At 36.8% G+C, this 13,430-nt stretch overlaps 1 protein-coding gene across 1 annotated transcript in view; it reads right to left on the reverse strand.

Moving 5' to 3' along the window:
- PLSCR4 (phospholipid scramblase 4) overlaps positions 1 to 13,430 on the reverse strand; it is a 30,296-nt gene that overhangs the window by 16,446 nt on the left and 420 nt on the right. The window contains exons 2-3 of the mRNA XM_072958807.1: positions 7,858 to 8,016; positions 980 to 1,007 (exon numbers count right to left, since the gene is read on the reverse strand). Of these exons, the coding sequence (XP_072814908.1) occupies positions 980 to 986 (7 nt within the window). The 5' untranslated portion in view covers positions 987 to 1,007; positions 7,858 to 8,016. The remainder of the gene's footprint in view (positions 1 to 979; positions 1,008 to 7,857; positions 8,017 to 13,430) is intronic.

A 13,430-nucleotide genomic window follows, 5' to 3' on the forward strand; every position in this document is an offset into this window, starting at 1 on the left:
TAATATAGTTGATGGATTTTTAGCCTGAATATGGATTTAAAAATAAAAGCAGACAATTACATTGTGCTGTGAGCAAAGCGAAAAGTTTTCATGCTAGTGGCTCAGCGCACCTGATGCTGATTCCTACCTACACAAATTCCTTGCACAGTAGCAAAAATTCTTTTCTCCTGTTATATACTAGAGAGTGTACAGTCATATACAGAGTGAATACGGTTTTCTCCCAGAATCCTTTTTGGAAAACGGCTGTGTTTAAATAAAATCAAAACATAACACGATAAATACTTAATAAATTCAAAACATACGATGATGGACACTTACTGGTTTAAGAAGCAATGGTGCCACACACAACTCAGTTAGAGGTGGTTTAGTCCACATTTCCAGTGACTCATACTTTTATCATATTCTGCCTAACGGTGACTGAGGTCACGAATTGCTGCAGGGGAGGTACTGAAGTCGCTTTCATGACAGCTTGGCCTCTTGTTGAAATTAGAGAAATTTCTCCCTGGATCCACTATGAGGAACAGTCCTGAGTCTTTTAACCAGTTGACTTTTCTCTCATAAGAAACACAAATCCCATTGATGGGGTTTCTCTCCTTATATGAACTCCTACGTTGCTTGAAAAAGCAGGGCCTACTTTTGAGCCTTCTTCTATGCAGGCAAGCTGTCACCATTTTTATCACTACCACCTCTCTTTGCAGACTTATTTTCTTACTTGTATTTTTCCTTTACCTAATTTCCCCCCACATACTTTAGAGGCTTTTTAGTACCTATATGCCAATATAAATTCCTTTTAATCCCTTTCTGTCAAAGATAAATAGGAGTGTTCACATGTATAAAGAAATGAATATATTTTATATATATTCTCCAAATATTAAACAAGTAACTTCAAAATGAAATAATCTCCAATTTTTAAAGGAAGAGAATCACACAATTCACATTTGAAAATAAAGCAGATTAAAATTTATTCACAGAGACTTACCTGACATTTTGAAGAATTCCAATGAATCCTGAAAAATAAAACATTTTTATACCTTATAAATATATATATACATAGTTACTATCATTATTTAGTGATGCATGTAACAAGTCCTGTGATTCTTTCAGCCTCTAGTTATCTTTCTTTCTTTCTTTTAATTCAACAAATGTTTACTGAGCACCTATCATGTACTAGGCACTACTACAGGTGCTGAAAGCATAGCAGTCAACCAGATGGACACTCTGCTGGAGATTACATTCTAGTGGAGTGAAACATGTCAGCGAATATTTAAGATTAACTTAGATAGAAGAGTTAGGAAGAAAACAGAGTAAAAGATCTAAGAAAAACACGGCTGGGGAGTTCCAGGGGCTCGGGAAAGCCTCATTCAGGGGGTGACCTTTCAGCTATCTGAGCTATGAAAGGAGGCCTTATACTAAAAACAAGTATGAAGACAGTTCCAGAAAGACAAGAAAGTAATTGCAAAGAAATGGTAAAGAGCTTGGAATATTCAAGGGAGGGAAAGATGGCAGGTATGACTGGGACACAAGGGAAGAAGAGAACCCAGGTAAGAGGTGGAGACACAGGTCTGCCTGAAACTCATGGCACAATGTTTGGAATCTGCTGGAATTGCAGTGGGGAGGTCTCTGGAGGTCTCTAATCAGTGATCAGATCTGATTTAAACTTTATCTTGAGAGGGTGGGAGTAGAAGCAGTGAGGGAGGGATGGGGGCAGTAATCCAGGTGAGAGCTGATGCTGGCTTAGACCTGGGAGGTAACAGGGGAGAGGGTCAGATGCACAACAAGATGTGGAAGCAGAACCTACAGGGGCTGCTGATGGACTAAGCAAGGAGAAGCATCAAGGATGAGCCTCGCTTTTTAAAGCCAGGGTGTCTAAATTGATGGTGATGCCACCAACCGAACTTAAGAGGAAGATGGTGGGGAAAATGTTGGGGACTGGAGTGTTGAGACTGGGAAGGGCAGGAATCAGATGTTCAAATTGGGACCTGTTGTGTTTAAGAAGCTGAAAGAAAACATGTTAAAAAATAAAAATATGTGGGGGTGGGATAGGGGTATAGCTCAGTGGTAAAGTGGGTGCCTGGCATGCAAGAGGTCCTGTGTTCAATTCTTAGTTCCTCTGTAAAGGGGAAAATTTTTGTATATGTGAACATCCTGAGAATAACTTAGAGAAGTAAACTAGAAGTTCAGGTGATATTTGAAACAAGGAGGCAGGATCCGGGGAGAAATTTCATTAATCCAATCATGGGAAAAAGATTATTATTAGAGAAAGGAATTTCAGTATTTCAGGTTTCTGAGTTCTGGGTAATGACAAACAACAAGGAGAAAACATTAACAAATGGTATAATATACTGAATGCTTATCAAATGTCAGGAAATGGCCAAGCACTTTTCATGTTATCTCCAATTATAAGATCTCTCTGATATGCAAATGGCCAACCCTGCTAAACTCAAGAACTTCTAAATCCAAAGTCCCTGTTTTTCCAATGAGTCATCCTGGTTGTCAGAGTACAGAATGTGGTCATTTGTGCTGTTTGAGTAGGAAGTAAATATATATACATATGTGTATATGGACAACTGAATTGCTTTACTGTACACCTGAAATTAACACTGTAAATCAACTATACTATAATAAAAAGTAAAAATTAAAAAGAAAGAAAGTCACAGGTACAGAACAGATTTACTGAAGGAGCACTAGAACACCATATGAGTGAGTGGTCAACACGGATACTGAATTGACCCGGTGAATGCCACCATGGCATAAGCCAGTGTGAGGATTCCCAGCTCTCACCACACCTGCTTCAGAATTCCACCAGTCTTGGACCACTTCCACTAACCTCTTTGGAGCTGGAGTTAATTGTACAGTGTCCTATGAGTCTTAAAAGTAAAAACAGTTTCCTGAGGCATACCCCAAATCCAGACCCAACTGCAGGCCAACCAAAAGAATTCCAGGATTTGATCCTATTCTTTTAATGATGATACTCTCTGGTGCTTAGGAAAATGCCCACACCTTTCCAGAACCTTAAATTCTGAACATTCCTAGGACTCCTACGCTTGTACACACAGGTTACAGATGAGAATGTTTTTGACAACCTGTTCGTATTAAAAGAAACTGAAAACACTTCCCACGCCCATCAATGGTACACTGGATAAATACATTCTGATACATTCATATAACACAATAGTATACTGTAGTGAAAAGAAAAAACTACAGCTACTCATATCAACCAAGATAAATCTCAAAACTACAACAACAACAAAAAAAAGCAATTCATAGGAGAACACATTTGAATCCCTTAAGAATGTTCAAAAGCAGGAAAATGAAAAAGCGTTTCTTTTCTGATAAATGTATAGGAGAAAAGTCAGGGAATTAATAACACAAAATTCAGGAAAATTGTCATATATGGAGAAGTGACTTGGGACGAGTTTTTAGTGCTGGCCTTCAAGGGGCTTGAAGTTCCTGCTAATGTTCTAACAGGGCAGTGGGAACAGAGGCAATGGGTTGTTACTAGCTTTTAAAGAGCAGCGTGTATGTTTAAATATGCACATTTATATGTATGACATTGTTTCCCAATAAAAAGAACCATCTGACAGTTCTGTGTTGAGTGTAACTTTCTAACTAAACATCTCCTGTTCCTTTCTATACTAAACCTGGGGATTGCACACTGTCAAGGAACTGTAATGGAAACTAATCAGAACAGAATATTGAGTGCCTTAGTAAAAAGGGGAAAATTATCCATCTATCTGTCCATCTGTCTATTCAGCCACCCATCCATCCAACTACCTAGGGTGGCACATGGTATATGGCATAGTGCAATGGTGGCAAATGTTAATGATTGCTGAATATTTGAATATTTTTGAATATTGAAAAATATTTGAATATTTTTATTACCAAAAAAAAAACCTGAAGGAAAAATACACCATTCTGGACCCTAAAAGTGAAGCAGCATCTCTGGGGTCCAGGTCTGGAAATCTGTACTTTGAACACAGTACCAGGTGATGCTTTTCATCAGGCATGTTTGAGGCTGACGGAGTGTAAAGAAAAACAACATTTCTCAACGACGCCAGGCAAAAATTAGAATTCCAATGTGATTCAAGTGACTGAAAAACACCTTGAAAAAATAAAACAATTCTGAAAAAATTTTAAATCTATAGAAATGTTTTAGAAACTAGTATCAATGAATTTTAACAAAAATATACCTAAGCATTGCTTCACAATCTGCAGGTGCTCAAAGCATTTATCTCTTCCCTCCTTTGAGCCACTAGTTTCTTTTTTTTTTTTTAACTACCCTAAATTCTCATCCTTTTCTTTAAAATTTTACAATACAGTTTATCAAAAATGTTATATAAGGCAGAGTAATTTCCACTTGGTACAATGATAATTTCCAGTTAGTACATGTTGTGCATTTAACCCTCCCTTAACACGCAGTGGATTGTCACAGATTTCCTGCTCACTCAGCGAGGCCAGCAAGTGCCATACATTAAGGAGAGACTGACTTCTGGCTTTTTAGCAAACAGAAATCAGATAGAAAACTGAGCTGCATCTCCATAATAGGTTGGCATTACACGGCCCAGAGAACTCAAGTGCAGAGGCCTTGGCATTTTCAAGGCTTAGGCTGCACACAGGGAAATCTAAGCCAATGGAAGTGTAAAGAGGGAAAGGAGACACAGGCGACACAGGATGAGGCAGGCGAAGCTGTGGTTGGCTGCTCTGTGAGGCAGCCCTGATATCTTAAACAGCATCCTAGAGATGCCATTTACCTGGTGGTAAAAGCTAGAGAGCATTTAGCTGGATACCTCTGGCTGCAGCAAACTCTGCAGCTGTGTTATATGCTCACTCTTCAATTTCACCTCTGTAAACAGTGACACACTAGCAAAGTCCAATAAAACCACAAGTTCTAGAGCCATGCCATGGATATTTGAAACTTCAAACGCAAAACTGGAGATGACAAAGCTCTTTGCAGCTGAGCATTTACTGGAATCTGTCCTGGTCTTGGTAAGAGAGCCTCTGGGCACGTGAGAATTTTGCAATTCTCTAGGCACAGGGCTTGGAAACCTGCCTATGAAATCTAAAACCTTGGGCTCTGCCTGTCTCCACTGTCTTCAGCTCTAAGCAGAGAGAAAAGAAAGCAATAGGTCCCCGTCTGCACAATTCCTTCAGCTTCTTAGCAGCAGCAGGAAATACAGCTAGTTCTCGCAAAGTCCTGGTCCATCTACCACAGCTCCCCTTTTGGGTTTAATATGTAACTGTTAGGAAGTGATATCCTTTGTACACAAGGTAGGACACTTGGTGGAGGGCAGAAGACTGGGTAGATGGTAAGTGGTGTATGCCAGCACATTTCAGACGGTATGGACAGTGGTGCAGACAGACAGGTAGCTCCCAGGTCTACCTCCACTAGTTGTGTAAGGCGGCCCTGATATCTTAAATGGCATCCTACAGCTACCTTGAGTGACCATTCTGTTCTTCAGTTATCTTGTGTGTCATGGGCACAATGACAGCTGAATCCACCTCACAGTATTGTGAAGACTAAAATGGTTTCCCCTGGATCGCACTTAACACAGCATCCGGTACATAGCAAATCCTCGACAAATATACATTACTACTACAATTTCGCTAGGTAAAATAAACGAACTGGTGAGGAGACCAAGAATAAATGTCTGTATTCAAACATAGTATATTTAAAAAAAAAGCTGTCTGGCATTTAGCCATTTAACATGTATTACTGAGCATCAGTGTGCAAGACTTAATGCTGGGTTCCAAGCTGATACCAAAAATTTCCATCTCCTACCATCAGCAAGTATGGTCCTAGCAGATGTGATTTTATGAGCATTGTTTGTACTGAGTTTCAAATTGGAAAAAGCTAGGAGAAAACAGAGACATTGCTGAGGGCTTTTTCCTACTTGTAGCTAAATGAAAGAGGTAAGCACAGCTTAAGTGTCTACAGGATTTGCTTCTAATTTAGGATAGTGACATTGATTATGTTATATTATTAAGATGAATTGATTTATCTAGTAACAGGCTTTAAAAAGAGTAGACAATTAAAATTACATTAAAGACATCATCTCTTTGTCTCTTATTACAGAAATACTGTGAAACTAAATAAATACATACAATAAATAAATATATTTAAATGTAAGGTACCAAAGACTATACCTTATTTGAACTATTCCATTTTTGTTGTTTACACCTTTTTGGTATTATGATCTGTGCTATAAAATTCCATTTACATAAATATTTGCATATACTTCTAGCCATTCACTTATGAGAAAATAATTTACAAAGGATTCATGTTCTACAAGTGAATGGTTTTATAGTTTAGGGAACATTTTGTCAAATTATTTTTTTTCTAGCAAGGCTTTTCAGTTTAAACCTAAATCATATCTGACTGTGACCATCTCAATATCAAATATTGTCTTTCTTTAAATTTTGCCACATACCAAGGTTGGTATTCTTGTATTACCATGCCACCAAATATAATTCTTAATTCCTTAAATATTAAAAATAATCATGTATTTTCTGAAAAAGAAGTTAGCTGATATGGTGGTGTAACAGATTTCTGAGAATCACTAATGCAAAAATATTACAAAATAGTAGATACTCAGGACTTACATTCAAAAGAACTGTTCATTCTTTTTATAAGTGACCCTTTAAATACCTTTTGCTAATTAAAACATAAAACTTTTATTCATTTCTTCACATGAAGTTAAAGGCAAATGGAAATGTAATGGCTGCCTAGGGAAACAGACCCTAAAATTGGAGGTTTAAATGTAAAAATAAAATAAAATCCTCTCAGGAAAAGTAAAAAATCAGATAAATTGTTTGAAGAAAGAACATAGAAAATGGACTGGGTGTGGCTAAGAGAGACCCAAAATAAAATGGACCCATACAGCCATGACAGACTTGGGGCTCAGTTTTTAGAAAAACCACAAACAACTATAAGAACTTCTGATTTTGCTATGTCTTTCCTAGAATGTTCCTAAGGAGAAGCTCTGACACCAGTTAATCACAAAAACTTGTGGTCAGGCTGCAAGGGTCATCCAATTCCCTTACAAGTCTCCCAGTGGTGGCTTCTGAGGTTTTTGCTTTTAAAAGTACTTCGCCCCCCAAAACATACTTTCTGTTACACCCAAAGGCTGTGTATCCCCAGTCTGCAAACGTTTCGAACAATAAAGCTGTCCTTTTGTTTCAAGATAACCCTGATTCTTTCCAGAGATTTATTTCTAATTTAGGATGACACTTTAAATACCTATTGTTAATTAAAATATATGATACTTTTATTCATTTCTTCACAGGAACCAAGATCAAGACAAATGGAAATTTAATGGCTGCCTAGGGAAACAGACCCTAAAATTGGAGGTTTACAAGCAACAGATGCATTATGTTTCTGTTTAGCTTGCCTGTGGATTCTGGATTGAATATTAAAATAGTCAGGTGGTTCAAGGGTCACCCTCTTTGAAATCACTGCTGAAGAACAAACTAGCTCAGATCAGATTTGACGGTGGTATCCAGAAATATGGCCTCTGATCCCACACAAATCTTGCACATTAAGGGTCTGACTAGATTTCTGCAGTAAATTTACTAGACAAATTGTGTTCTTTCGCTTCCTTTTCTGTTTACATTTCTTAGCATTATACTGATGGATGAAAAAGGCTGGATGTTCAAGAACTGATTATTATTTTTGTGCCTAATATATCAAATCAGAGCTCCCAGGACTGATGACCTCTTACCTTTCAATTGTATTCAACAAAGACACTTTCTAAACATCTTCTTAGGCAGTTTACAAATATTAATTTCATAAGACGCTTTGTAAAAGACACTATAATAGAGGTGGAAACTGAGGCACAGACAAGTTATTAAAAGGCTCACCTCTAAGGCTGCATGCAGTTAGTGAGAAACTCTGGCAGCCTTTACCAGGGCGATTCAGTTCCCCAAGGCTATACCACGTTGCTACCTTGCCTGGGCTTTCCTTTTATCCTTTTGGCCACACCAGAACTCTTCAATGTTTACCTTTGAAGTAGGGGAGAGCTATAAGATAAAAAAACACAGTTGACCTTGAACAATGCAGGGATCAAGATGCTCACCCCCAGCAGCCTAAAATCCACGTATAACTTTACAGTCAGTCCTCTTATCCTCAGCTCCACATCCGAGGGTTCAGCTGACTGCGGATAATGCAGTGCTACAGCTCCTATCTAGTGAAGAAAATCCACGTACAAGGGGACCCTCACAAGTCAAACTTGTGTTGTGCAAGGGTCCACTGTATGTACAGTTTAATGAGCTACTTTTTCTTGTCTCTGTAAGGCATAGCAATTCTGATGTAGACCTGGTAAAATCAAAAAAACAGAAACAACTAGTTCAGCTATGTTACTCTTTGAATATGAATTTGCTGAATAATTGGGTAGGTCTGTTTGAAATGTTTTTACAGTAATGGTGACACATTTACATTAATCGGTTTTGGCTCAGCAAAAGTTTTGTGGATTATAGACTAATTCACATGTGACATTAACATGGATAACAGAAACATTAGCTGCAAGGTTTAAACTAAGTCAGTTTATGTATTTTAGTCAATGTAATGAGGTAGGTGAGGAATGCATTTCACAAAAATACCTGCAGCTAGATATCTCATGTTATAAACAGAGCTCAGGAAGAAGCTTTTCATGGACTTTCCCAACCTTTCTCTCTGGGAAGCTGGCCCCAAAGCAGATCATGTTTATGAAAGAGAGGACTGGGGTCTCTGCCTATTATGGCCAAATAAGCCACTGGGGCAAAAAGAAAACCCCTTTCTGGCCTAGAGGTGGTGCCACGTAGTGCTGACAGAGTGGAGAAAAGTGAGCAGAGCAGTGGGGAGGGAGGCTCCTGGGAGGGAGATTGAGAGTCGGGAGAGAGGAAATCAACAGCTGGTGCAGTAAACAGTTTTGAAATGGGAGCCTTAAAGAGGATTAAATTTGGTGGAATCCCCCCCAACTAGAAGGTAAACTTCCTAAAGAAAGATGTTTAACTTAAAAAAAATATATTATTCTTGTCCTCTCAGTACATAGAGCAGTGGCTGCACATGGTAGGTATCCAATAAATATTGTTTAAACGAAACTTTTCACTCTGTAAAATCCTCTGCTACATCCTTTAAGAAAATTTCTCCTATAAAGCTTAAATTATTCCTCCACATCACGGGGTATTTTTTGTCTCCTTTGAATATAATATCTTATAGATTCCATTACATGTTTGCATGAAATCAATCCTACAAGAAACTTGAAAGAAACTGATTAATTTTCACTATGAAAAATTAAAATATTGGAAAATTCTAGTCAATCTATATTAAGTTTTTACAATTTATACAAACATTTTTCTTAGTTTAGTCACACCATTATTATTGCCGAACAAAATGTCTATGGTAGGATATTCCCCTCTTTTTAGCATGTTAAGAATCTTGAAAGTTGGTTACTTGGCTTTATTTTAAAATAAAAGAATGAGATTAAACGGGAGCAAACTGATAGTCACAGTTGATAAGTTTTATTAAACATAGAGAATATCAGGTCTATTTTAGCTTTCAGAGGGGACATGTTTTTGTTACTTGGAGTATAAAAAATACCAGAAGAATAATATCATGATCTTTATTTAATGCAATTAAGAAAACATTACCATGCCGATCATGGTTTCTGGAAGATTACCAGATAATGCTTTATTGTGTCATTTTCTGACTAGTCTTCCAGTATTAAAATCTGTAACAAAACAGGATGTCGTGTGACCTACAATTAAACCATTTTGATAAGAAGCTTTACATGTATAAAAACAGCCATTTTAAATATGTGTTATCTGGAAAAGTACATAGATTTGCATCACAAAAGGACCCCTCCTACACAGATCCCCCTCTCCCATCTCAAAGGCAACCAGACACTAGATTTTTTTTGTCTTCCAAGAAGTTTTCTAAGCAAACACAAAATATATTTATGCCCTTTAACACAAATGGCAGCCTTCTATATACCATTCTGTACCTTGTTCTTTATTAAAATTGTCCTGATGTTGATTACATTTCAGTTCCCATAATCTTATTCTTTTTAATGGCTGCACCAATTCAACTGGCTGCTTGATGAAAATTTAAACTGTTCCCCAAATGTATGCTATTACAAACAATCTGAAATAAGCTTATATATATTACTTCTTTGTATACATGTGTATTAAATTCTTAAAAGTAGAATTGCTGGATCCTAGTTTTGAGCAATTTTATTTTAACGTATACAGTCAAAGTATACACTAAGAATCTGAATCAATTCACCCACAAGACAAAAAGCTGTTACATTTCTCACACAATGTTTATTCAAAATTTTTGTCACTGCCAATCTGAAAGGTGAAAACATTTCAGTTTTATTGTCCGTATCTTGACCAGTTTTTATTATATGCTTAAAAGTTATTTTCATCTCCTGTGAAATGCCTGTTTGGCACATGCCCATTTTCCTCTTTGCTAGTTTTTAAAGAAATTTTCTTTTCATGTTGCTTGTAAGAATGGTATTAAAATTTTATTTTCTGTTAAGAACATTTTCTCAAAATCTGTCATTAATTTTTACTACATTTTTTGCCATGCATTCTTTTTTATTTTTTATAATCCAATTTTAGATATTTTCCTTTTTAAAAGATAGCATTTCCACCATCCTGAAGGATGAAAGAGGGTTTGATACAATGTTGCTGAAATACATAGAGTGTGAAAATTACTGTATTTTCTGTTTATAAAAAAGTTAACAGGTTGTGAAAACCCTCAGGCAAAACTTTTCAACTGTGTGCCTATAGGAAAGGTAACAGCAATCAATACTAAAGAAAGGGATTTTCAAAGAAATAACCTGAAAGAGAAAGCAAATGGAGCAAACAATATGAGAAGCTTTGTGAAAGAACATGTATTTCTTCTATTATTCACAAAGTGATTCTTCTGTATGTTACTAATTACACTCTCAGCAGCTTTACTGTTTATTATTTTACTTTTTCCTCTTATGACATCATCATTTGTTACTTATAAATATACATACATTACAGAACCATGTAACGGAATATGAACATACATAATAATATACCACACCTCAGAGATATTGCAGGTTCAGTTCCAGACCATCAAAGTAAAGCCAGTATCACAACAAAGCAACTCACACAAATTTTTTGGCTTCTGAGTGTAAGAGTTATGTTTAAACTACACTGCAGTCTACTAAGTGTGCAATAGCATTATGTCTAAAAAAAGGAACATACCTTAATTAAAAACTAATTTAGTGCTGAAAAATGCTAACCATCATTTGAGCCTTCAGCACATTGTAGTGTAACATCAAAGATCCCTGATGTCTGTAACAAATATAATAATGAAATATGTTTTAGACTATTATTATTCCACCTTTGGATGTACAATTATGTAATCAAATTCCAATCAATGGTTATAGAACTGTTGCCAAGTTTTCTATATTACAATCTTACTGTGACTATCTTTACACACTTAGGAGCGTGATGAATTCTATGCTCCAATTAGTGAATGATATTTGAAAATTTTAATAGTTGTCACTGTAAAATGTTTTACCAATACATACCCACTAAGAGGTTGTTAAGAGTATTATTTCTCTGATCAATTACCAACAATACTGAGTATTAACAGACTTTCAATATCACTAAAACAGGCAAAACAATCTTACTTTAAATGCATTTTTTTGATAATTTGTGTGGCTGACAATCTTCATATTACTTATACTTTGCATTTTTCTTACTTTGAGTTGACTTTTTTCTCAAATTGAATTGTTGATTGTAGTTCTTAATGAGAGTTCTAGGCATATTAGTATAGTTAGCTCTTTTTCTGTTAACAATTTCCATTTGTATGATTGGTTTTGTTTTCATGCAAATATTGAGAATCATGTCCCTATCTAAATGGGGTCTAGGTTTTTTTTATCAGTCTCAAAAGTGCCTTCCCACATGCCATGCTCACAAATGTTCATTCAAGTGTTCTTTTACTTTCAGGTTTCATATAGTAAGATTTAACTTAGTAAACCATCTAGATTTCACTTGTATGTTAATAGTGAGGGAAAGTTCAAGTTTTACTGTTAGGTTTCAAATGAATACCTGATTGTCCAAACAAGATCAATTAAATGTTATTTCTTCCCCATTCTCTGATTTAAAATGTATGCTTACCAAATGTCTGCTTTCCTTTTATTCTTAAATGTCTCTTCAGTTTCCTCAATTCTGGTAGTACCCTATTCCCTATAATACGGCCTTTTAATCACTATAGTTTTATAATCTTTCATTATATAGTAAAATCTCCATATATATGTACATTTTTCTTTGAATTGAAAGCTTCCTGGCAAGTGTGTTTTTCCACTTGAGCTAAACAGTTGCTTTAAAAACAAATTCGGATAGAACTATTTAATTTATATGTTCTTTCAGAGAAATTAATTTTCGTCTAGAAAAATGTTACGTGTTTTATTATACTTTTACCTATACATTCCCATACACACATTTAATACATTTTCAATAGGTCCCTAATGTTTTATGTCTTTTTTAAAAATAGGTTTTTCAATTTTGTATTATTTCATGCTAAATCGAATGGTTTATTTTCTATTTTGTAGTCGTATTTATATAAATAACATCTATGAATATCTGTAAATTACGGTTAGACGCAATTTGACACTTCACTAAGTTCTCTTACTGCTTATGTGAGATTTTCAGTTGTTTTCTGTTAAGTATTCAAGTTACACAATCACTCCATGAGCAAAATTGTGAAAATGCTGTTTTCTTTCCTAATCAGAATGTTAACGTGTTCTGCCTGTTGCCTCTGGCCTATACCACTCAACAGCGTCAGAGTACGGAAATGATGCCTGTGATAGCGAGATAGATGGAGGTTATCTTTCTACTCCTCAAGAAGTTAACACCCAATTTAAAATATTGAAGCCATACCCCTTTAAGTAGGTGGGAAACCAGCCTTAGTGCATCATATCTTCATCCGTACTAGCCTGGGTGGTTACATTTTATATGTGCAACGTAAAATTTATAACTCAACTAAACTGTAGACCGTAAGGGAAGACCAAAAATTAAATGAAAGAAAATCCTAAGTCTTGAAATATAAACGTTTTATTTTATAGAAACAAAGCAACTGCACCCCGAAATAAATCGCACCCAGGTGTGATTGCTGAAGGCTCAAGTGGGAGACGGGCTCTCTCCAGTTACCCCCGCCCCTCCGCCCTCCAAACTCGTACAGTGGTATCAAACCCTTTTACCTGGCCCTGAGTCGGCCTGGCCCGGGTCCCAGAGAGCTGCGCGGAGGGAGCGCCCGCCAGAGACCCGGCCTGCGGGGCAGAAACGCGCGGGTGGCAGGCGACCCCGGGAGACGCGGGAAAGAGGCGCAGCGCGGCCGGGCAGCGCAGCCAGCGCTCCGGAGCGCGCTTCTGAGCCGGCGGAACCGTCTCACCAACACGGCCTGGGTCCCGGGG

The sequence above is a fragment of the Vicugna pacos genome, chromosome 1 (genome assembly GCF_048564905.1).
Source record: "Vicugna pacos chromosome 1, VicPac4, whole genome shotgun sequence".
Taxonomy (NCBI): domain Eukaryota; kingdom Metazoa; phylum Chordata; class Mammalia; order Artiodactyla; family Camelidae; genus Vicugna; species Vicugna pacos.